Consider the following 26,286-nt stretch of genomic DNA (forward strand, 5'->3'; position numbering starts at 1 on the left):
CCCTCTGTCGATGAATCTAGGAAGAGGGTGCATAACCAACAAACTAAGTCAGTGGCCACGTATAAGGATTTCTGACTGCGTGGGTCTTTGTGTAGCACATGAAAATGATTAATAAGCATCATGGTGAAGTACAGGATGCTCATTATTTTGACTTAATTAATATCAGCCTCTTTTCATTCAGTGTTTGTGGCCCACCTTTGGAGTGATTGGAAAGCACACCTGCAAGAGACATGAATATCTTGTGCAGAACACAAGAGGGTGCAATTGCTACATTCATGGGTTAGAACATCACACAAGCAGGATAATGTCTCTCTTGTGGGAACCATGAATTGGATTCAATTTGAATTGTTTTTTGGAGCAGGCAAGGAGCTGGATTAGGGGTTTGCCCCTGTCCACATTCTGAGCTCTGGCTTTGTAACTCTGATGAAGTAATTAAAAAAAAATAAAAGAGGTGAGTCAATTCCCATAAAAGACAAACATGCAAATTAATTACACGAATAACTGATGCCATTGAACCCAATAAGCATCTGTGCCAGACCTGAATTTGCAACAATACAAATCATAGATTATGCCTAGATTATGATGCAGAAAGCCACTGACAAAAAATCAATTGAGGGGTTTAAAAAATATACTTATTTGGCAAGTAAGGATATTGCATAAAGGCAAGAAAATAACAATGAAAAGATAGAATCGGTAAGGCTGATAAAATTAGAATTGGCTTGATGAGGCAAAAGGTCCACTATTATTCCACTAAATTTGGTTTTGAAAAAACATCTGAGATGTTCCTAGAGCTGTAAACAAGAAACTAGAAGGGTGACAAAAAGCTTTGCCAAAGGAGTCAGTTTTAAGGAGGGGCTTAAAGGGGGTGATGATGGAGGCAGATGGACCTACTGTAGTTGTCAGCTTGGCTTAGCGATAGCACGTTTGAGAAGAATATGGATTCAAGCCCCACTGCAAGACCAAAGCACTTACTATAGCACATAAATGGTTAAGAATATGCTACCTTTGGAATGGGACATTAAACTGAGTCTCCTTGTTTAACCAAATAGAAATGATCTCACAGTTCACAGTATAATTTATAGAATAGGAGAGCTCCTCAAGTGTGGCCAAGATCCATCCTTCAAACACTACTAGATGTGACACATTCCAAAGCTGTTTGAGGGAACTTGCTGCAAATACGTGCATAACAACAACCACAATTCAAAAAGTAACTCTGGCTGTGAAAATCTTTGGGATGTTCAAGGACATGAAGGTGTGATATTATTCCTCTGGGAAGTAATTCAAACAATGGCATTAAGTTAATTGAAGGGAGAGAGCATTTAAGAGATCTTAATAAGAGGAATGGAGATTTCAGGGATGGGGAAAATTGAGATTTCAGTGCTGAACTAAATTACAGAAATAAGGAAGGGAAAGGTCATGCAGCAATTTAAACAAAGGATAAAAATTTTTGATTAGAGTCACTGGTTGAACAGAGAGCCAAGGTTCCCATTTGATGCAGTTGAGCTAGATCTGACATTGAACAGCTAAACCAGTCTTGCACCAGGTATGCTCAAGTGTGCACTCCTTGGGCTTGAGGCAACAAAGATGAATGACACACTACAGGGACAGTAAGAAGTCTTACAACACCAGGTTAATGTCCAACAGGTTTGTTTGGACTCACTGGCTTTTGGACCGCAGCTTCATCAGGCAACTCACCTAATGAAGGAGCTGTGCTCTGAAAGCTAGTGATTCCAAACACACTTGTTGGACGTTAACCTGGTGCTGTAAGTCTTCTTAGTGTGCCCACCCCAGTCCAACGTCGACATCTCCACATCAATACTATAGGGAATAACTGGGTTTAGAGGCAGTCAGTTTTTCAGGGGACAAAGGCATTGAAGGTGGTAGCAAAGGTGTGGTTCAGCAATGCAATAATTTCAGTTCATGCCACAGCAAATGGAAAGTTAAAGGGTAGGCAGTTGGGAGTGACTTGGGGAAAGAGTTTGTTTCAAGATCTGATGTGAAGCAAGTAGCGAAAATAGGTAGTGGATTAAGTTTCCAGCCGTAAACTTAGATTTTTTCCAATATGCAGAAGATAGTGGTAATGAATGTGGTCTATTTGGTCTGGGAGCATTGGTAAGTACATGGTGCTCAAGTTCAACTCTCACTTTGTCAAGTTCAAGAGTTCACCAAAATATATTTTAAATGAAATCCTTATTCATATGGGAAACAAAGTTATGAGTAACTTACCTAATTTCATCTGTATCTGGAACTTTGGTGTATGGCAAGATGGCCCGAACTCTCCTTCTATCCTCAACAGGCTATAATTTTGGATAGGAAAAACAATCCTTATTTTTTTTACAAATGAAAAAACAAAAGCTAACAAAAATTGCACTATTCAAGTTCTTACATGGAGTACATTATAACTGATTTAATTTATCTTATTTTATTTAATGTATCTTCTACATCATAAAACAGTCAGGTGTCAAAATCTTTTCCAATACACAAAACACATCTAATTAAACCAATCCATTGGATTGGCATTATTTATTCACAGTGAACATCTTTCACTTGTGTGCCTCATTACTGATTAGTGCCTTGAAAATCAAGGAATTAAACATTTCAGAGAAAAAACATGAATGAATATCACGTTTAATCATCAACAATTTAAATTGGATGGAGATATAGCCAAAGTGGACCATCACTAAGACCAATATATATAATTAAAAGTAAGTACGGTCACCATAGTCCTATGGGCTGCTTTCCCCTTTGAGGGAGAGAGCGAATTGGTGGTAATTTAACCTGAGGATCACCACACCACAGGTGAGGGGCAAGATTGAAAAGGTGGGCCTTCATGAATAACCTCAGCCAGTGTGGGAATTGAACCAGCACTGTTGGCCTTGCTCTGCATCATGCACCAGCTGTCCAGCCAACTGAGCTAAACCGGCACCAAGTAGTCCAAAATTTAATTGCATCAAGAAAATTAATTGTATCAAATGAAATTTTAAAATGGTATTTAAGGGATTAAAGAGTAATTATCATAAATGTTAGCTGCCTGTCTATGTCTATTTCAGAGGATTGCTATGCTGAAATTATGTTAAAAGTTTTGCTTGAAAAAGGAATATTGAAGGCTTTAGGAAGCATGCAGTGGAATGTGATTAGATGAGGTGACGTAGAGAAAAGCAGCAGAACATACTGATGGGCCAAATGGCCCATTTCACTAACATAGAACCATAAAATATCATGTGACATGAAATAAAGCTACCATTTTGCATACAAACATGTGGTATGTACAATGGCACACATTGGCCAGGATTTTATGGCCCCTCCCACCAAGCGAACATTAGGATCCCGAACGGAATAGAGATTTAAATGCCTTGCTGCTACCACCAGAGGGAGACACACCGAGTGGGGCTGTAAAATCCTGGCCATTGATTTTCAAGCAACTGCAAAACAAACACCAATTGTTTTGTTTGGTTCATTTTCTTAATCTATCATAGGATTCTTCCATCTACCAATGGCTTTACTTAAATGCCACAGCTCAAATGAAAAATACAAAATATGCTTTCTAAGGCATGTAGTATCATGGTAACAGGACATGATTCACCAAGTGACAACCTCTTTTCTACAGTAATTCACACTATTTTTGTCTGACCCATGAAAAAGAACAGTGACACAAATATCAATTCTAAGTTTACAAAGAAAACATAAGGTGAGACAATATTCACGGTCTAAAGAATGAAAACCTTACATGGCAATTCATTTTTTTTTCCATGTGACATTTTACTCATTGGTTAAAAACTGACAAGTCATAGAACATAGACCATTACAGTGCAGTACAGACCCTTCGGCCCTCGATGTTGCGCCGACCTGTGAAACCACTCTAAAGCCCATCTGCACTATTCCCTTATCATCCATATGTTTATCCAATGACCATTTGAATGCCCTTAGTGTTGGCGAGTCCACTACTGTTGCAGGCAGGGCATTCCACGCCCTTACTACTCTCTGAGTAAAGAACCTACCTCTGACATCTGTCCTATATCTATCTCCCCTCAATTTAAAGCTATCTCCCCTCATGTTAGACATCACCATCCGAGCAAAAAGGCTCTCACTGTCCACCCTATCTAATCCTCTGATCATCTTGTATGCCTCAATTAAGTCACCTCTTAACCTTCTTCTCTCTAACGAAAACAGCCTCAAGTCCCTCAGCCTTCCCTCATAAGATCTTCCCTCCATACCAAGCAACATCCTGGTAAATCTCCTCTGCACCCTTTCCAATGCTTCCACATCCTTCCTATAATGCGGTGACCAGAATTGCACGCAATATTCCAAATGTGGCCGCACCAGAATTTTTTACAGCTGTAACATGACCTCATGGCTCCGAAACGCAATCCCTCAACCAATAAAAGCTAACACACCGTCGCCTTCTTAACAACCCTTTCAATCTGGGTGGCAACTTTCAGGGATCTATGTACATGGACACCGAGATCTCTCTGCTCATCCACACTACCAAGAATCTTACCATTAACCCAGTACTCTGTCTTCCTGTTAATCCTTCCAAAATGAATCACCTCACTTTTCTGTATTAAACTCCATTTGCCACCTCTCAGCCCAGCTCTGCAGCTTATCTATGTCGCTCTGTAACTTGTAACATCCTTCCACACTGTCCACAACTCCACCGACTTTAGTGTCATCTGCAAATGTACTCACCCATCCTTCTACGCCCTCCTCCAGGTCATTTATAAAAATGACAAACAACAGTGGCCCCAAAACAGATCCTTGTGGTACACCACTAGTAACTGGACTCCAGGCTGAACATTTCCCATCAACCACCACCTTTTGTCTTCTTCCAGCCAGCCAATTTCTGATCCAAACTGCTAAATCACCCTGAATCCCATGCCTCCGTATTTTCTGCAATAGCCTACCGTGGTGAACCTTATCAAACGCTTTACTGAAATCCATATGAAGTCAGGCTACTGGGGATGGCAAGGGAGGCAGATCAGAGGAATAGAGTCAGATTGAAATCCAAGATCATAATTAGATTCAAATAAGTGGTCAAATCAGGAAATATCAGTTTGGTGATGCCAAGCTTGGATTTAAGAAGTGTGTCCGTGAAACAAAGCATTAAGGAGGTAAGAAGTTCCTCAGTATTCAGGCCCTGGGAATTTCAACATAGCTGTATGCAGTCGTTCAGCTGCTGACAAATGTTGAGGGATTATCAACAAAGAGTATATAAGCTTTGGTGAAAAGTAAAAGTGGTCACAAATACAAAGAAGAAACAGAGTCGGAGAACCACACTGATGGAAAGAGACAGCTGACGATGCAACAACTCAGACAAGAGGATCTCAAATGGAAATCAAGGAAGAACAATATTAATCCGACCAGCAAATCATGTGGGTTTGGTGGAGTTTGGAGAAAGATTTCCTATGTGCAGTACATAGCTTTCTATAAAGCAATTTACTTCCCCCAAAATCAAATCAAGATCACTCCCCTACAACTATCACTACTCAAGGCTGACACCCAGTGCAGTACTGAGAAAGAGCTGCAATGTCTTTCAGATGAAATGCTAAACTTTGAAACTCCCCAGTGGACAAAAAGATCCCATGATACCATTTTGAAGAAGAGTGGGGAGTTATCTCCAGTGTCTTTGCCAATATGTATCCCCCAAACAAAAGCACAAAAATTAATTATCTGGGTATTATAATGTTGCTGTTTGTGGGTGCTTACTATGTGCAAAATTGGTTGCCGCCATTTTGACATTGGATCAATCATTATGTTTCAAAAAGTATTTCAATGGCTGCAAAGCACTTTTGAGACGTCCAGCAGTCATTAAAAGCGTTCTATACCAGTTTTTGGCAAGGAAGTTTAATCAGGTGTTTTCCAAAAAACAAGTCACCACAAATTCCCAACTGTCTTAGGCACTTGGAGTTCAGTTGTACCAGTTGTCTGTTGAAGCAATCTTTTAAAGAAATTCATTCACATACCCATCCCGAACGGACGCCGGAATGTGGCGAATAGGGGCTTTTCACAGTAACTTCATTGAAGCCCACTTGTGACAATGAATGATTATTATATCTAGCTATAGAATAGCATCATCCAGGGATTGCATCCCTTTGGAACAAACACGTGTGCCTTTTGCACATGGATTTCCTCAATCTCTCCAAATCGAGATTGAGTTAATATCTTTTGAGGTGAAGTTTCATGCACAGCAATTAGTTTGAACAGAATTGCTTAGATCAACTTGTGTTCAAGTAATGATACAAAATAAAGAACTTGCAGCACATCTTCCACAAGAGTGGGATGTTTTACATGAACAGAATAATCTTATATTCTCACTGGATGATTTAAGTGATAACCCTCGATTATGATTTACAGGCTTTTGAACCCAATAGGTGTCAGATGAAACAAGGACACAAACAATGAGTAAGAAAACAGCAGCTACAAAACTTCAATTTCAATCTGCCACCTGGGTTCTGCAATCCTTTCACTCCTCTATTACTTCATATATTATAACTGGATGGGAACATCCCAGAATGAAACCCTGGCTCAAAAGACAATGTGCGGGATTCTCCAGTCGCTGATTCCGAAACCGCATTCAGCGATTGGCCGGAGAATCAAAGTTTACGACCAAATCGGGGGCGGCGCCGCTTTCGCGATGCTTCGCCCTCTCCCAAGTATGCCGCGCGACGGCATCAGGACGTTGGCCGAGGCATGCCCCCCGATGCTCCGCCCCGACCGGCTGAGTTCCCGACAGCGTGGGTCTCTCGTAGTCTCATCCATTGGAAACTCGACGTGGCTCTGGGCTCAGTCCAGCGGCGCCACTGTTGAGGGAGGGTCGATCCGCAGGCAGGGGGGACTTTGCCTGGGGCTGGGGACACTGTTGGGGGGGTGTTCCAGGGCACGCGAGCCTGCCAAAGGGGAGCACTATTTCGCAGGCCAGGTCCACGAGCGGCCGGTGCCACATTGCACGGCACAGCTGCTGTAGGCAGCCACCGTGCGCATGCGCGGCCACGGATACGTCAATTCTCCGAGCCATATCAGCAGCTAGAGCCATGTGCTCTACGCTGCCTTGATGCTGGTCCCCAGCCAAACGGAGGATCGGTGGGTGTTTTACGACATTTTCTCTGTTGGAAAACGCCACCGTTCCCATGCCGGCGTTGGGACAAAGCCTCAAAACCTGAGAATCCAGCACAATATTCTTCAATATTTTTTCCAAAATCCAAACCTAAACTGAGATAGCTACTCCCTACAAGACCCATGGCCTCTCCTCCTCATAATCCAACTTCATACCCCAGCTCTCCCAACCTCAATCCCAATCCTATTACAGTCCCTCCCCTCACCAACCCACCCAGCACCACCTATTAGCACCCAAATAGACTTGAGAGATTCACAAATAAATGCATATTTTTACCAGAGGAACAACCATATCAGTAAACCTTGAAAGAATTAATGTCCTGCCTTTGCAAATATCAAAATCCTTGATAATAAAAAGTGGAGGAACAGAGTACAGAACCACTAATTCATTTTTATACCCAAGAATTATTTTTAATTAAATATGAAAAGTTGGATTATTATACAATACTCCAGCGACAATACCACTGCACCACCACCTCCTCATATTACACAAGGTTTTAGGAGTACCATGGCTTACAAAGTGTGTCTTAATCTACAATGATCTCATTATCACAAAAGTTCCTTTCAAACAAACAAGATGACTGTGGTCAAAATATAGGCACTCTGCTCTGAACCCAAGTTAGAGTCTGTGGATTTCTCCTCAGACGATGACCACATGGGATTTTTCAAATTCCACTCCCAAAACATGCTTTAAAATCTTCTCATAATAATGCTTTCCCTTAGCAGTTTGCATTCCAAAGTCCAGACCAGATTTTCCAAATTACACTTTTAAACATTCCGCTCCACTTTTTGTAGTGAATCTGGGCTAGGATTTCACACCAACCCCTTTAGAATTTATTTGTCTTGACTGCTACGCAAACTGCTCAGAATTGCTTTAACTCTTGATTCCCAGACTGTATTAAAATGGCATCAGACGTTTGATTTATCTTTGAAGGCTGTTGTCTCACTTTAAATCTGGTTACTGCCATTGTCTCTTTAACTCAGAACACTTTGTTTACTTTTCCTTGAATTCTTCTGAACAATATCTTGGTGTCTCTTCACTTAACTCCAAACTTCTTGGACGCTTAATTTTCTCTCATTGGCTTTAGATTTCTGGCATCTATTTTCTTAACTATTACTGCATAGTATAGCGTGGGCTAGATTCTCTGCCCCGCCACGCCACTTTTCAGCCTCGACCCGTCGACGGGATTCTCTGGTACACCGGCCGGTCAATGGGGTGTCCCATTGTGGGGCAGCCTCACGCTGTCAGGAAACTCCCGAGCACCGGCAAAACGGAGAATCACGCCGGCGGAGAATCCTGCCCCTTTTCTTCGAGCAAGGCTGAGAGAGATGTCCCTTTCTAGCCTTCTTCAACCAACTCCTTCCAGCAGAGCTGAAATAGCTGCCTTCTCTCTCACTACCCATCTCCTACTGCAATCAAATTAGCTCAATTAAAACTTAAACACGTCTCTACCATACAAGGTCCCAGCTGTTAAGCAACACCTACATGCTTATCCCTTTTACTTATCTTTCACATTGTAGCCCACTCTAAGCACAATAGAAACACAGTTGGAAATTAACAAACCCCCACACCCATGAACACCTTTGCCAAGCATGAATCTAACTATAGGTTTTACCCTTCCTGGTGAAGAAACATCAAATTGAACCCACGTAAAACTTTACTTTATTCCTAATATTTACCACACAAATATAAATCCATTAAAACTATCTTAGTTTGCCTAAGACCACCATACAAATATATTGAGATATTATCACAAAGACCTCCAACTTCCATTCTCTGCTCTCACTTCTGAATGACATGGTTTTGAGTCCAAGTCCCATTCCAAGGCATAAGCACAAAAGCAAGGCTGACATTCCAGTGCAGTATTGAAGGAGCACTGGACTGTTTGAGGTGCCATATTTCAGATGATGTGTTAAACAAAACCCCAACTGTCTGCTCGGGTGGATGAAAAGATCCCAGGGCACTATTGAGGAATAGCGCATGGGTTATCCCCGTAGTCCTAGTCAATATTTAATCCTGAATCAACATCACCAGAAGATTATCTGCTCATTATCACATTGCTGTTTGTAGGACTTTGTGGAGTGCACAATGGCTGCCGTGTTTCCTGCATTACAACAGTGACTACAATTCATACAGTACTTCATCGCTGTAAAGTGCTTTGAGACACTGGTGGTTTTGAAAAGTGCTGTACAAGTGCAAAGTTTTTATTTCCTTTCTAATAGCAGCCTTCTCAACAGAATACACCAAAAAAATGACTGTTCTTTCCACAAAAGCTGATTTTCCTGGTACAATCTGGTTCTCGCAATTCTGTTTCTGCTTTTAAATTATGGGTTTTCTTCAGAAAATTTATGTATTTTAAAATAGTTAAAAGCAGATTTTTATGCTCAAGTAAAGGCTGCCGCTTGGCAGAACTTTGACCTCCATGTGACGACAACTGTATTGTGATGACAACTGTATTTAATAATACATGTTCTAAATTACAATGGCATTAGATGATGCCAATTACAATGGCATTAGATGATGCCAATCCCCACAGATTTCACACATTGCTTATTTACTTACGAAGTTTCCAAGAAGCCAATTGGTTATTGCTTATTTACCTACTCAATAAACTGTGTTTCCACGAAGCCAATTGGTTAATGTGACCAGAGATTACACGATCCCCAGAGGCACTCTGCAGTAACAGGTGAAACGGAAAACTTAAATATTTCAGGTACAGTCCTTCATTATGTGAGTAGTGAGCTTGTGGAATTCATTACCACAGGAAGTAGTTGAGTCCAAAACACTGTATGGTTTCAAGAAGCGGTTAGACATAGCATTTGAAGGGATCAAAGGATATGGGGGAAAAGCGGGATTAGGCTATTGAGTTAGATGATCAGCCATGACAATAATGAATGGTGGAGTGGGCTTGAAGGGCCAAATGGCCTCCTCCTGTTCCTATTTTTTCTGTTTCTATGATATCATACTCCAATCTCTAAGGGTCCCCATCACTACTCACATAATGAAGGACTGTACCTGAAATATTTCAGTTTTCCGTTTCACCTGTTACTGCAGAGTGCCTCTGGGGATCGTGTAATCTCTGGTCACATTAACCAATTGGCTTTGTGGAAACTTAATGCTTCAATACTCTTTTCAAATGTAGACTGAGATAGCTACTCCCTACAAGACCCCGGCCTCTCCTCCTCACAATCCAACTTCATACCCCAGCTCACCCAACTTCAATCCCAATCCTACCACAGTCCCTCCCCTCACTAACCCCATCCACCACCACCAACTAGTGCCCGTATAGACTTTGAGAGATTCAAAAACCAATGCACATTTTTCCCAGTGGAGAAACAACCATATCAGTAAACCTTGAAAGAATTAATGTTCTGCCCTCGCAAATATCAAAATCCCTGATAATTCAATAAATAATGTCCTTCATTCAGAGCTATACTTCAACAGGATTCAAAATTAATTGCTCAAATTTTGCACTCTGTGCCAGCCATTCATTACGCCTACCCATAGACTTACTGTCGGATTTTAAAGTAGAATGTACCGTGACCCCCATGTAGGGGATGTGGGTACTGTGTGAACTGGACAATAAACTGTATATTTTCTTAACAATTTTTCAGTTTGATTAGTTAATGAAGAGCCTATGGTTTCGATCAGGAAGTGCAAGTTAGAATATTTCATTCAATGCCAAATCATATACAAAAAGCAAAAGAGAAGGAAAAGAAGATTGGATTGACAGAAGAAAAGAGTAAAAAGGAATGTTGCTCTACATTTGTTAAAATAAATTTTCAGTGCCAGAAAGATTGTTTCATAGTAATCAAGACTTATTGCACCATTAAAAACTTATTTCACTGGATTGGACAAGGCTGAACATTTCCTGACAAGGTTTAGAGGCATCTGTCATAAAGTACAGCAACTTCAACCATTCCATACATTGCAACACCAAGTTTCTCGGCAAGATGTCATGGACATATTCCGTCACTTCACAAAGCAACTCAGACAATGGTTTCCAGATTTCTGCATTTAACCCAATCTAACTATAGAAGATAGAACAGTACAGTACAGCACAGAACAGGCCCTTCGGCCCTCAATGTTGTGCCGAGCCATGATCACCCTACTCAAACCCACGTATCCACCCTATACCCGTAACCCAACAACCCCCCCCCCCCAACCTTACTTTTATTAGGACACTACGGGCAATTTAGCATGGCCAATCCACCTAACCCGCACATCTTTGGACTGTGGGAGGAAACCGGAGCACCCGGAGGAAACCCACGCACACAGGGGGAGGACGTGCAGACTCCACACAGACAGTGACCCAGCCGGGAATCGAACCTGGGACCCTGGAGCTGTGAAGCATTTATGCTAACCACCATGCTACCCTGCTGCCCAGGGTAGCATGGTGGTTAGCATAGGTTTTACCCTTCCAGGCGAAGAAACATCAAATTGAACCCACGTAAAACATGCATCCAGCGGAAGTTGCTGTCCAATTTACATTTTTACCAAAGCGAATGCTATTGTGTCACCCAGCAACGGTCTGCCCAAAATTAAAAAATTATGGGTTAAAGAAACTGTACCCACGTATTGACTGCTTAACTTAATACCCAACACTCTTCACTGTCTCAGCAGCACGGGACCAAGTTTCGCGCTGCACCTTTTGGGGTCACAGTTACAGAAAATAACCTCTAACACGTCCATTTTTGCATCTGGGTTGACAAATTAAGACAATGAGAAAAAGAATGGGACAGAGAAGATAGAGAGAGACGAGACTGAAAAAGAATGTAACAAAGAATGGGCAGGGAAGAAAACACAAGTGAGTGTCCTGAGAGACCACGATAAAGGTTTGATGTAACAGACTCACCCTGCTTTTCATATGTGTTATTTTAGTGTTTATATTGCTCCAAGACCAACATTTCTGAATTATACACTTGCCTCTGGAGGTGCTACTGGAAACTGAAGCTTCTCTCCTTTTAGTAAACAGGACACATGGCTGTAGTATCCAATTAGATCTGAAAGGGAGGAAAACCGTCGTCCACCGATGTAATAGTCACCACACATTGCAATGATCCTAGAATGAACACAACAATGCAATTCTGAGTTATAACGTTAAGATAACTTAAACAATTATTTAATTTGTGTAACAGAGTAATGTAATTAATTTTTTACATTTAAAAATTATGCTTAGGAAGTTTGTTTGATATGGGTAAAAACTAATAGCAGTCGTGAAGCAGGATAGAATCTTTGGATTTCTTCTAAGGTGGTTGCAAGGAAATTGAGGGTTCAGACAATACAGTTGATCAAAGAAGGTGGACTCTCCATCCTCACTTTTCAATCTACAATTTAAATCTTCACAGAAACATTCCTAAGAAAGGTAAGAAGGCTAATATCAAAATGCAACAATTCCAACTTGCTACAGCAGCACAAAAAATCAGAAACTATTGACATCTGAAATGCACCTGGATGCACAACAGCCTAATTATATGCAGAGTCAGCTTACATCACATGTAAGGCTCATCTAACAATCAAAAGTTCCGAAAATAAGGTGATCCAAGATCAAGGCATTGCACTTAATGCTACAAAAATACAAATTCCATCCAACAAGCTAAAAGTTTCACTGGTTCACATCTCAATTTAAATAGCAAAAACGTATATTAGCCATAAAGCAAAAATATTTCAGTAGATGGAGAAGATTAAATAACAAAAAAATCTTCCCAGTTCGTGGATAAATGCTTTATTTGGTGTGACATTGAAGGAAACCTACAAAACACATTTGCATCTTGTTACAAGATCTCTCTCACAAATGAAATAAATATCTCATTCAACAACTTCCTCTACAGCACGTCACTTCATTGTTCAAATTCGTTCTTTTAGGAGCCAGGCCAAATTGTTTGCCCAATCCTAATGAATACTAAATCATAAGGGACCTGCTTTTGTTTTCTTTGCAGATACAGGTACCGACTCATGTCTGGGTACGTCTTTGGTAAGTCACTTAAAATTTGAATGACCTTCCCAGGTTCTGATGACTTCTCCTCCTTATTTCAATTAAAGAGATTCAGTAACAATAATCAATAGACATGGAGATGCAAATGCAAATAAAGATATTGGGAGGCTATTCATACCTAGAACGTTAAAGGGACTATCAAGCATTCTCCAGTGTGTGACAATTGCTTAGCTCATTGTACCATTTATGTGGACAATGAGAACACCAGCACAGTCGTCACATGACAGAAAATGGCTTGTGGTGAGAAATACCTTATTAAGTTTGGGATACAAAGACTAGAGAAGGGAAAAAGAATCATTTCTATAAATTCACATACAAGCAGAGATGTAGGACTGTTCTTTACCTTTGGGGTATAATTTCACTCCGGGTCCTAACCACAACTTTACTGGAAACGCTATCGCATGGAGTGAACCACTGAGTTGATTGCCAGAAACTACCAACCATGTTGTTTTCAGTCAATCAAGAGAGAATCTTCAGACCTAGAATGTTTTCAGCACCATCTCAAAAATTGACAGTAAAATTGATTTTCAGGACGCTAGCTAATCTAACTGCATGTTGCATAGTTTGTGATCATCCTTTCTTATGTGTGTATGTCTTATAAATGACACAGTGAATGTTGTTGCGATGACATATTGGGTGTTGAGAAAATAAAGATTTATTCCATCTTTTAATTTAAACCTACAAGGAAGCCTGTCCTGTGCCTGTTCCCAAAAGTCACAGCTCTCAAATGGTCAGAACACTGCTTCAAAAACACATCTTGTTGTGGTTAGTCAAGGGCTGAAAAAAAGCAGAACCACCCCACTATCTCTCCCCTGTCCATAACACCACCATATCAGAGGAGCTAGGGATAAGTAATGAACACAGCTTTGCCAATATTGTTCGATTTTGTGAATAACAATAAAAGTGCCTCACTGATTTACTGGAATTCTTTGAAGTTATAAGTAAGCTTATGGATGAGAGCTATAACCTCAATTTAATCAAGTTCCATATATCAGGCTTTTATTTAAGAAATGGGTGGCAGGGTGGCACAGTGGCTAGCACTGCTGCCTCACAGCGGCAGGGACCGGCTTTGGGTAACAGTGTGTGTGGAGTTTGCACGTTCTCCCCATGATTGCATGGGTTTCCTCCGCATGTACCAGTTTCCTCCCACAGTCCAAAGAGGGGTAGGTAGATTATAAATGCTAAAATTGTCCCTTAGTGTCCAAAGTTGAGCAGATTAGGTGTTGTTGAGGGGATGGGGTGGGGGAGTGGGCCTAGGTGGGTGTTCTTTCAGAGGATCGGTGCAGACCCAATAGGCTAAATGGCATCCTTTGGCACTGCAGGGATTTGAAGACATAAATCCATCAGAAGCAGTTCAGGTATTCACTCAACTGATGCCTGGGATGGAGTTGGGGAATCTTATGAGGAAAGGTTTGACAGGCTGGGCCTGTATTCATTTGAGTTTAGAAGTTTGAGAGATGATCTTATAGAAAAGGTATCTTGTGGAGACTTGACAGGGTGGATGGGGAAAGGACGTCTCCCCTTAAGAATCTAGAACTAGGAGACAGTTTAAAAATAAGGGGTCTCGCATCTGTTGCACAGATGAGAAGAATATTTTCCCTCAGAGGGTCGTGAATCTTTGGAACTCTATTCCCCAGAGAGCAGTGGAAACAGACTTAATTAATATTTGTAAAGCAGAGGTAGACATCCTTTGACTACCTTGTCGGCCAATAATCTATTGGGGGTATACAGAATGTAGAATTTGGGCTACAATCAGACAGCCATGATCTTAGTGAATAGCGGGGCAGACTTGAGGGGTGAATAGCCTGCTCCTGTTCCTAATTTGTATGTTTGTATGACTGAAGGAACAAAATCTCCAAAATCAATCACAACTGATGCTAACCGTGAACAAGAAACCTTGGAATTATATTATTGCCTGGCCCATTCAGGAACAGAAGCTAAATTATATAATTTTCATGTTCAAAGAAGTCAACACAGTATGTTCAAATAGTCCCTCCCACATTCAAAATGAAAAATGTTAAATATTCACCTGAAATGGTTGACCACGCCTGTTTTACTTAGAAACGAAAGCACAAATGAACCTGGTCTTCGATCACTTTCCCTAATGAGATAGCTTCCCGGTCGGCCTGCCTGACAAAGCCGCTCTTCAGCAATTGTACGATCCAGTTTTCCATGATACCACCTGAAAAAGTAAAATTAATTATGTATTTATACAGTACCACAAACTTCAGACAATAAAATGATAAGTGCATTGACTCAAATGGAAGAGTTGAAGATTCCTGTTGCCAGGAATCAATTTCTTTTTTTATATAAATTTAGAGCATCCAATTAATTTTTTCCTATTAAGGGGCAATTTAGCATGGGCAATCCACATACCCTGCACATCTTTGGGTTGTGGGGCAAAACCCACGCAAACACGGGGTGAATGTGCACATTCCACACAGACCGTGACCCAGAGCCAGGATCGAACCTGGGATCTCGGCGCTGTGAGGCAGCAGTGCTAATCACTGCACCACCATGCTGCCCTGTTAGGAATCAATTTCAATCACACTATGAGTTAGGATATCACTTTGCATGTTTTGTGACAGGATGCATTTTAATACAAATTTCAACTGTTATTCATTGTTTTCTGCGTAACAATAGTTTCTTCCTACACAGATGCCACCACGATATTATACTAGACAAGAACCAAGTATGACAATTATTGAAGTTTGTGCTCATCACTGTTTAAAATCTGGAAATTTTACATAACCCATTCGTCTTTCAATGTTAAACCGATCAGCTTGTTTGAGAGACATCAATCTTCAACATAAAATATAATTACTTTGCAATACATCTTCAATAGCTCTAAACTACATCAGTTTGGAAAGCAAAATGTGAATTGAATAGGGAAGCTAAACTTCTAGCATCGCATTCTTAAAACGCCACATACAAAGTACACAAAAAGCAATACAGAAGCAGTTAAACTAAATGTTGTGTAGATTTACCATAAACGTGTGAATGGATAAGAAACAAGTGCTTATTACAATAGTTGTGAGAGTTGTTGGGGGAAATACCAATTAGTGTCATCCTCAGGGCTCAGCGCTGCGCTCATTATTTCTACTTTCTAATTTACCCGCGGAAAGCGACAGGCCCCGCTGAAGTCCCTGGGCGAGCACTCAGAGCCTGTGCAGACCAGCTGGCACGTGTTTTCGCAGACATCTTCAACACCTCACTTCTCCGCTCCGAGGTCCCCACCTCCTTCAAGAAGACCACCATAATACCAGTGCCAAAGAAGAACAAGGTAGCGTGCCTCAACGACTACTGACCGGTGGCCCTGACATCTGTTATCATGAAATGCTTCGAGTGGCTAGTCACAAGACCTCCCAGACGGTCTCGATCCATTGCAGTTCACCTATTGTCACAACTGATCCACAGCAGATGCTAACTCTCTGGCCGTACAATCGACACTCAAACACCTCAACAACAAGGACACCTACGTCAGACTGTTGTTCATAGACGACAGCTCCACCTCTCTCTAAATGTTGGAAAGACCAAGGAACTGATCATCGACTTCAGGAAGCATAGCATGACACACACACCCCCCTTCCCTCCCAAATCAATGGCTCCAAACTGGAGATGGTAGATAGCTTTAAGTTTCTGTTAGTCACCATCACCAACAATCTGTCCTGGTTCACTCACGTTGATGCAACAGTCAGGAAAGCCCGACAGCATCTCTACTTCCTACGGAAGCTAAAGAAATTTGACATGTCTGCATCGACTCTTACAAACTTCTACAGAAGTGCTATAGGGAGCATCCTATCCAGCTACATAACAGCTTGGTATCGCAACTGCTTGGCCCAAGATTGCAAGAAATTGTAGAGTGTGGTGAACTGAGCCCAACGCATCACACAAGCTTGCCATCCTCCCACTGATTCTGTCTACACCTCAGGAAGGCAGATGGCATTGTTAAAGACCCCTCCCACCCAGGCTTTGCCCTCTTCCAGACCCTTCCATTAGGCAGAAAATACAGAAGTCTGAAGACCCGCATATCCAAACTGTTTGTTCCCAACTGCCAGACTCTTCAACGACTCTCCCTCAGAATGATCTGTTCGCTATAAGAACACTATTCATGATGCCCGATGCTGCTCTTGCTCATGTATTCGCTTTGTTTGGTCCTTGTTCCGCACTGTAACCAATCACTATTTATTGATGTACCATCTGTCAAAGTGCTCTGTCAATTATTCTTTTTGTCTACTACGTAAGTACTGTGTACAATCACTTAAACGCAGAAAAATATTTTTTGTTGTACTTCAGTACATGTGACAATAAATATCAATCAATCAATCAACATGAATGACCTTGATTCAAAAATCCAGTGCAACGATGGTCAAACTTGCAGATTATATGGAATTAAAAGCTTAAAATTTAGGAAATGACTTTAACAACTTCTCCAAATGAGCAGAGATTAAATAATGAGATTAACTTTAATTTCGCCGAGTGTAAAGTACGAAGCATTGGAAGGAAAAGAATAGAATCTTTTCAGTGCAGAAGGAGGCCATCTGGCCCATCAAGTCTGCACCGACCCTCCGAAAGAGCACTCTACCCATGTCCATTCCCCCCTATCCCCGTAACCCCACAACCTAATTTACACATCCTTGGACACTAAGGAGCAATTTATCATGGCCAATTCACCTAACCCACATATCATTTGGACTGGGAAGGAAACGGTGGCCTTGTCCGTGATCGGGGCCCACCTGTCTATGGGCAGGCCTGTGCATGGGGACGCTTCCTCCTTCCGCGCCAGCCCCTGTAGGACTCCGCCATGGCCTGTGCAGAGAAGCCACCCCCCCCCCCCCCCCCCCACCCGTGCATGCGCCAGAATACGCAGGCAGGTCTGCGCATGCGCTGAACCACTCCGGCGGTTCTGCGTAAGTACTAACTCGCGCAGTCCCTTCGGCGCCAGCTGGTGCGGCGCCAACCCCTCCGGCGCCGGCCTAGCCCCCGGAAGTGCGGAGAATTCCGCTACTTCCGGACGGCCCGACGCCAGAGTGCTTTGCGCCGTTTTTGATGCTGGCTTAGGCTATTGTGCCGATTCAGGAGAATCCCGCCGACAGTGTATAAATTCTTTAACGGCCTAGCTCCTCCCTATTTCTATAACCCCATGGATCTCCACTCCAACTCAGCTCTCCATATTCCCATCTCTTATCCAAACCCCTCTCTTATTACCCCTTTAGCAGTAGTTCTTTCACCACTGAAGGTTCACCGTCAATTTTTCTTCCCAAACCCACTACTTTTTCCACTCGTCCTTTAAAACACTCCTTAAAATGCAGTACTGACCAATATTTTAGTCACCCGTTTGGGCTCAAAATACATTTTTACTTTTTGCCTCTGTGATATGCCTTGAATGTATTTTCAACATTAAAAAGGTGTTACATAAATGCAAATTGCTATTTGACTGGGCGGCACAGTAGCACAGTGGTTAGCACTGTTACTTCACAGCACCAGAGTCCCAGGTTCAATTCCCGGCTTGGGTCACTGTCTGTGTGGAGTCTACACGTTCTCCCCATGTCTGTGTGGGTTTTTTCCGGGTGTTCCGGTTTCCTCCCACAGTCCAAAGATGTGCAGGGTAGGTGGATTAGCCATGATAAATTGCTGTTAGTGTCCTCCCACAAGTCCCGATCGACGTGCTTGTTAGGTCAATTGGACATTCTGAATTCTCCCTCAGTGTACCCAGGCTGGAGTGTGGTGACTAGGGGATTTTCACAGTAACTTCATTGCAATATTAATAATAAACTTGTGACAATAATAAAGATTATTATTATTTACAGAATTATCCCTCACTTGTATAGTTCATTTGTTTAAGTAGATTTTGCCACACTAAGGTAATGTCTCAGTGATAGCCTTCCTCAATATGAAATGTAAGCAGAAAGTGCAAAATCTAACTTATTCATAGAATTTACAATGCAGAAGGAGGCCATTCAGCCCATCGGGTCTGCACCGGCTCTTGGATAGAGCACCCCTCATAAACCTATGCATCCACCCTATCCCCGCAACCCCACCAATCCTTTTGAACACTAAGGGCAATTCATCATGGCCAATCCACCTAACCTGCACATCTTTGGACAGTGGGAGGAAACCGGAGCACCCGGAGGAAACCCACGCAGACACGGGGAGAACGTGCAGAGCACAGACAGTGACCCAAGCCGGGAATTGAACCTGGGACCCTGGGACTGTGAAGCAATTGTGCTAGCCACTGTGCTACCGTGTTGCCCAAATGTCACATAAGTTTTCATAAGTCTTCAAAAAAATAAAAACAAAACTATTGAGCATGCCATCAACACGGGTTTTCCCTTGATCCGACTCCACCATTCAATACGATCATGGCTAGTCTTCTGACTCAACTCCACTTTCCTGCCGACTCCTTTTACCCCTTGATTCCCTGAGACCCCCAAAACCTGCTCATCTCAACCCTAAATATACTCATTATTGAAGCATTCACAAATCTCTGGGTAGACAATTCCAGATTCACAACTCTGAGCTTTCTGATCTCAGGCCTAAATTTGTGTCCTGTTCTCGATTCCGCAACTAGGGAAAACAACCTCTCAGTGCCAACCCTGTAAGGTCTCTTCAAAATCTTGCGCGTTTAAATAAAATCACCTCTCAGTTTTCTAAACTTCAGAGAGTGGAGGCCCAATTTACTCAGCCTCTCAACATAGGACAATTCTCTCATCCCAATTTTCACATCCCACTCGAGGGAATCTTCGCTGTACCATTCCAAAGCAAACCTACTCTTCCTTTGATATGGAGACAAAAAAGGAATACAGTTCCCCAGATGTAGTCTCACAAAAGTCCTATGCAACAGCAAAACGTCCTTATTCGTGTACTCCAATCACTTTGCAATAAAGGCCAACATGCTACTTGCCTTCTTGCTTGCTGTAACTGCTAGCTAATTTTGTGTTCCTTGTATAAGCACTCCATTTGGGAGTCATTGCAGGATTTGATTAAGGAATTTTCCCAGCCCTACTTTGGGTCAATTAAGACAGTGCGTCACCCATGTGTAACTGATTAATATTAATTCAGTGATTATCTACAGTGAATTGCTGATGTGCAAGTATATAAGGAGTCACAGTACAATCTTTTACATCCTTCTATTGAACCTGCATTTAAATGCTGCTTACACGCCTTGAAATTACAATCCAATCAAATTGGAGTCATTTCAGATTAAATATATTTTACACGTTCGGGTTGCAGAATCAGCATCTAGAAATTTCGGACGGAATAAAATTATACGAAAGAATCCAATTAATGGAAATGAATAATGTTTATGCAATGCACTACAGATATGAGCCATTGTAACTGCCATGCTGTTTCATTGAATGTAATAGCTTTCAGTATGATAGACCAGGACTAATGCAAAACCCAGGTGCATAGAGGGGAAAAAAACAACCTTGGCAAAGCCTTGCTGAAAGTGTTCTCTCCTTTGTTTTGTTCCAAACGCTGGCAAAACATAAAGGCCTGACATGATAGGAGACCACTTCCATCATAGAGTGATGAGTCACCTAGAAAGTTTCCTCATCAACCATCAGCGTTTCCAGGCAAATTAATGCCAAAGACAGTCAGCGGGATTCTCCGTTGGCCGACGCCGAAATCGGCGGCGGAGAAGTGCTTCCGATGCCAAAATTGCGGCAGGCGCTGATTTGTCGCCAAATCACAATTCTCCGTCACCTCGAAAATGGCGTCAATGCGACGCACAGCACGCGTACTTTAAACACTGTTTGCATATCACTGGTGGGCTCACCGGCGATTCTACACCTGCAATGGGCCGCGTTCCCGACGCCGTAGTCCACATGCGCTTTTAAAATCTGGCGGGTTGGCTGCTGAGAGAGAGAGAGGTAGTGAAGGTAGAACATGGAGAGGAACAACTGCAAGCTGGCACTGGCCGTGCTGGCTGGAGAGGGGGCAGGGCCCTGCCTGGGATGGGGGGGGGGGGGGGGGGGAATAGGCCGAGTGGCTGGAGTGACCACCCCCCTCCTCCCCACGGGACTGGGGCGGTGTCCAGGCACGGATCGCCATTCCGGCGGCCACCTTGCTGCGCATTCACTGCCCGCCCACCCACCTTGGCCCCTGGTTCTGATCTGTGTCACCAGCCGTATGGGTGCCCCCGCTCCTGCACCCCCCCCCCCCCCCCCCCCCCCCCCCCTGGCAAGGGCAAGGGGGGGGGGGGGGGGGGAATGCAGGGGCATATCCCACAGTGCTAAACGGGGCCACCATGTAGCCCGTTGGACCGGTGGTACGCACCATGCTAAGGTGTTGACCTTTCACCCCCTACAGACAATGGATATCAGAATACAACCAGCATAGTGGCCTTCCTGCTGGTTACTGCAGCTCTGCAAGATGCCCTGCAGCAGCAGAGCGTGCAGCAGTGGAACAGGCAGCAGAGGGACAGGTGGCAGCCTCCCAGATTGGAGAGTTGGCTGCCCAACAGGCTGAGGAGAAGGAGGTGCCGCATGAGGCCTCGTGTCTACCAGCACTGCCTATCATTCGAGGACCAACCTGACCGGGCATGCTGTCGAAGATTCCGGCTGAGTAGGGAGACAATGCGACACATCTGCCAGATGATGGCAAACTTGGCGGCGCAGGGGTGAGGGGGAGGACACCCACTCCCAGTGGCCATCAAGGTGATGGTCGCCTTGAATCTTTACGCCGCGGGGTCCTTCCAGGCGTCGAGTGGGGACCTGTCTGGGATCTCACAGACCTCGGTGCACAGGTGCATCCACGCTGTCACGGAGGTGCTATTTGCCCAGGCAGACCAACACACTCATTTTGATGTGGACTGAACCCACCATGATGCCCGGCAGAGGGGATCGCTGCTATCTCCGGGATGCCCCAGGTCCAGGGGCCGATCGACGGGATGCATGTTGTCCTGCGGATAACAGGCCCCTCTACACTAACCGAAAGAGGTGCCACTCGATGAACGTTCACCTGGTCTGTGACCATCAGCTGCGCATCATACACCTCTGCATCCTACATCCGGGCAGTGTGAACAATGCCTTCATCCTGGCATGTCTGGTGATTCCTGGCATGTTCGAGAGCCCCCCCCCCCCCTCCCCCGGCTGAGGGGTTGGCTCCTGGGTGACAGGGAATATCTGCTGCGGTTGTGGCTGATGACACTTATCCGGAGGCCACAGACCGACACAGAGACCCGCAAAAACAATGTCCATGCAGCGACCAGGAGTCTGATCGAGCGGTGCTTCGACCTCTTGAAGATGCGGTGCCTGGGCCGCTGTGGAGGGGCCCTCCAGTATGATGCTGAGAGGGTCACCTGCATTGTGGTGGCCTGCTGCGTCCTCCAAAACATCGCGCAGCAGGGGGGGATGTGCTGGAGATGGATGATGAAGGCCTGGCCTCATCCGATGAGGAGGATGTGGGGGAGGGCCAAGGCAGGCACGGGAGGCCACAAGACGTGCACACCAGGGGCAATGTGCACGGGATCACCTCCAGGTTCACCGACGAGGAAGGGAGGGACCGGCCAGGGTACGGACACTGCATCCCAACTCCAAACACCCTCACTTGCCATTCCGGCCAACCCCGCCTTCACCCCCTCCATGATACATACCTGCTGCACTACGGGGTGGGGGCCCTGGGTTGGCAGTAATAGTGGGTCAGGTCCATGGGATGGAGGATGATGACAAGCTGCTCTGCGATGAACTCTGGTGCTCCGCATCGTACGACAACGTCTGACCCTTGCTCATGGTTGCACTTTCCACCTGGGTGATCCCTGCATGCGAGCTGGCCATTCCATCACACGGTCCCATTGAATCCCTGGGGTGGTTGTGAAAGCACCGGGCACCCACAGGACCTGCACCATTTACCCTTCCCCCCCCCCCAACCAGTCCAGACTAGCCCATCCCCACACCCATCAGACAGAGCATTGAGGCAGGTTGTAACAGGTGTTTATTGCGAACAAATATATACCAGTTTGTGCCGTAGCCCCTACAACTAAACTGTACCCTGCACCTGTGCCAACTCAACTGGTGTCTAACTTTCTTGCCTTACGGGCCCTAACGCTACATCTAGGTGGATGTTTAGATGGTACAGCAGGAGTGGAGGTGGCCTGCTGGGAGTTCGAGGTGCTGCGGTGTTCTGGCACCCCCCCTGTGGGAGTCACCGGCATGGGCCCCATCAACTCTTCCTCCCTCGGGGTGCCCGATGGCCCCGGGCTATTCCATGGGACGGGTGAGCTGCCCCCGAGACCTCCCGCTACCTGGCATTGCCAGCCATGGAGGCCCGCTCTGGTCTCAACCGCTGCTTGCGGCCATGGAGCACAGGCAATGGGCCATCTCCATCTGGGACTGCACCACATCACGCTGTGACGATGACACCGCCTTCTGGGTTTGGGTCACATCAGCCAGTGACTGTTCCACCTCCCTCTGTGTCTGCGCCATGTTCCCAGACATGGCCTGCTGTGATTGGTCTAAGCTCAGCAGCACCGCTGTAATGTCCAAGTAGTTCTGGCACATGGCTGCCTGTGAGGCGGCAGCCCTGTCCTTGGCCTCGGCCAGCCCCTGCAGAGAATGCCCCAAGCCTTGGACATGCTGACCCATGGCCAAAACTGTCGCCCCCCCCCAATGCCTCCACTGTGGACATCTCCGACACTGGAGTGGTTCGCGCCGCTCTTGCCGCCGGTGCGGGCCGCCCCACCAATTGTGGGAGAATCTTGCCCCTCGTGTCAGAAACAGAGAATCCCGCCCATTATCCGCGACCAACTATGTATCGTGGCCAGTCGGCTTTTTGCTCTCCAAGTGGAGATGTCAACTAATTATCCAGTGAAGCACAACTACTTGCATACATTCAGAAAGCAGAAAATGGATCAATAAAAGATCATTTATTTTCCTGCAAATTGGTTCCAAGTCACATCACAACAGTGGAAACCTTTGTGTCAACATAAGCTCTTTACTCAAGTGAATTTATCAATGTTGGTGCACAGAGTAGACATAAAAGCCACTTCTTTCGTGCCCACATGTTTATCGTCTCTATTGTTATCCTCAATTCAGTGCTATTCCTTAGCAATATGCTATCTTCTTGGTACCATTATTTATGAAAATAGTCACTTGTCTGTCAACGATATTTAATTATACATTTCAGTTCCTCCATTTATTGCTACAATGTTCGATTACTTCTCCAACATCAAGTCACAAATGTGCCAGAAACTTCTACAGCTTAACAATGGCAAATCCAATACCATTTCATTTCTTGATAAATTATACACCTTAGTCATGTCAACCCGAGGGAGTAGTCAGGTGGGTGGATGAATCGGAGACTCTACGGAAATTCAACCGAACTAAACTTTAACATTCATATCTAGTAAATCATGAAGAATGCAAGAAATGCACCTTTACCTATGAAAGCTCTATTAAGTAGCATGCAAACTATTGAAAGCTGGTCTTAATTTATATTAAAGTGATAAATATTTCTTTTAAGTTTGTATATTAGCTAAAACTACACTGAAGTACAACTGTCCTTTGTTAATACTTTGATTCAATGCCCAGTGCAAAAAAGTAGATTTATTCTCAAAAATTGGTCAGTGAGTAAATGTTAAAAGTGAAATTATAAAAGACTTTCTAAATTCAGATACGGTTCAGTAGCACCATTAAGCCATAAGCGGCTATTTATAGACAAACATCTGTGCTTATGCTCAATGGACATGCATCACTAAACCAGCAGCATCGCTTCCAAAGCTCCATTCAACAAATTCTCAGCTTTCTTACTGGCCATGGAATTCTAATCTTCTAAAAATCTGATAATCAATTTAAAATACACCAGTTGCGAAAAACTACGGAATTCCATTTTTCTGGAAGTCATTGCAAATTGCAATTTTGAACATTCACTGCAGCAAGTATTGATATTTCCATATCAGCTCTCCCAAACTCGAACAAACAAAAATCAATAATCTTAATGGGTTAATGTTGTAGCTGCAATTTTACACAAAAAGAACTGAAGAGTTCTATTAAGAAGGCTCATGAAATCTAAACAGTGCACATGCTCAATTTAGTAACATAGGAAAACAAGTAATAATAATATTCTTTTATTGTCACTAGTATGAAGTTACTACTCAAGCCAAGATAAAATTTACAGGTTTGTTAAAAAAAAACATATTTTGAAAGCTATATGCCACAGATGTACTTGATGACAACCATTCGGCAGGTTGAAGTCATGTTCAATCGTTATATGACCATATAAATTAGAAATATCAAAATTATTGGGTAGATATATGAATCATGGTTAATGAAAACATATGAATATTTATTTTGCCCACTGCAGAAAAAAACTGATTAATCTAGCATCCCAACTTATTAGAGAGGCATTAAATCATTGGAAAGTATTTTTCGGCGACAATACCTCAATGTGAATTTCCATAACAAAACACAGATTCTAACCAAAACAGGAATACCTCACTGCACAGTTCAACATTTCTTTATATTCTTACAAAATTCTAAAATGCTAGCCTACCAAAAGCAAATGTTACCTTTGTTACCTACCTCATCTGGTGCACTGAACTAACTGTACTGAATTTGTGATTCTACAAGGTGGATAACTGGAAGTCACGCAGCAGTTCGCATGTTGCTAAAGCAGCTTTGTTAAGAAGACAGAATGTCAGAATTTATTAGCATCAAGATGTAACAGAAATGCACTGAAGTAGTGCACTCCATATCAATTTATTTTTTAAATGCTTACCGCTGGATATGTGGGAAAACAATATCAATTTCATAGTTTATTGAAAACTTCAAGATTATTTCCTACGGAAAGTTTAATTGAATTTGGAATCATAAGACTAAATTTGAAACTTTGGCTAAATTTATGCTCCAACTGCTTTTTGTAAACATTACACCACAGCACTCAAACATAGTATACTATAGTCAGAAATTCTAGACTATTCTTGCAATTCAGGTACAAGTATATGAATAATTTACATAAACAGGAATCTAAAAATTAAAAAGCAGCTGAACGAGAAAAAAATACTGTAGATATGAGTATTGGTCCCTTACTAATAGACACAAATACCAATTTGGACCAAGTTTGAGGAAGATGCAAACTTGGAAAAGATACACTACCAGTAAATGCTCATTTTCTAATACAGGGGATACATTTTCTGGTCTCGCCCGCCACGGGAATCGTTGCAGAGGGGATGGAAATTTGA

The 26,286-nt window shown here is 43.3% G+C and overlaps 1 protein-coding gene across 1 annotated transcript in view; it reads right to left on the bottom strand.

Annotated features, from left to right (window-relative positions):
• The window catches only part of rasa1a (RAS p21 protein activator (GTPase activating protein) 1a), a 285,109-nt gene that overhangs the window by 205,511 nt on the left and 53,312 nt on the right, over positions 1 to 26,286 (bottom strand). The window contains 3 exon segments of the mRNA XM_038805349.1: positions 2,227 to 2,297; positions 12,038 to 12,173; positions 15,136 to 15,288. Coding sequence (XP_038661277.1) covers positions 2,227 to 2,297; positions 12,038 to 12,173; positions 15,136 to 15,288 — 360 coding nt within the window.

Source organism: Scyliorhinus canicula, chromosome 8 (genome assembly GCF_902713615.1).
Source record: "Scyliorhinus canicula chromosome 8, sScyCan1.1, whole genome shotgun sequence".
Classification (NCBI taxonomy): Eukaryota; Metazoa; Chordata; class Chondrichthyes; order Carcharhiniformes; family Scyliorhinidae; genus Scyliorhinus; species Scyliorhinus canicula.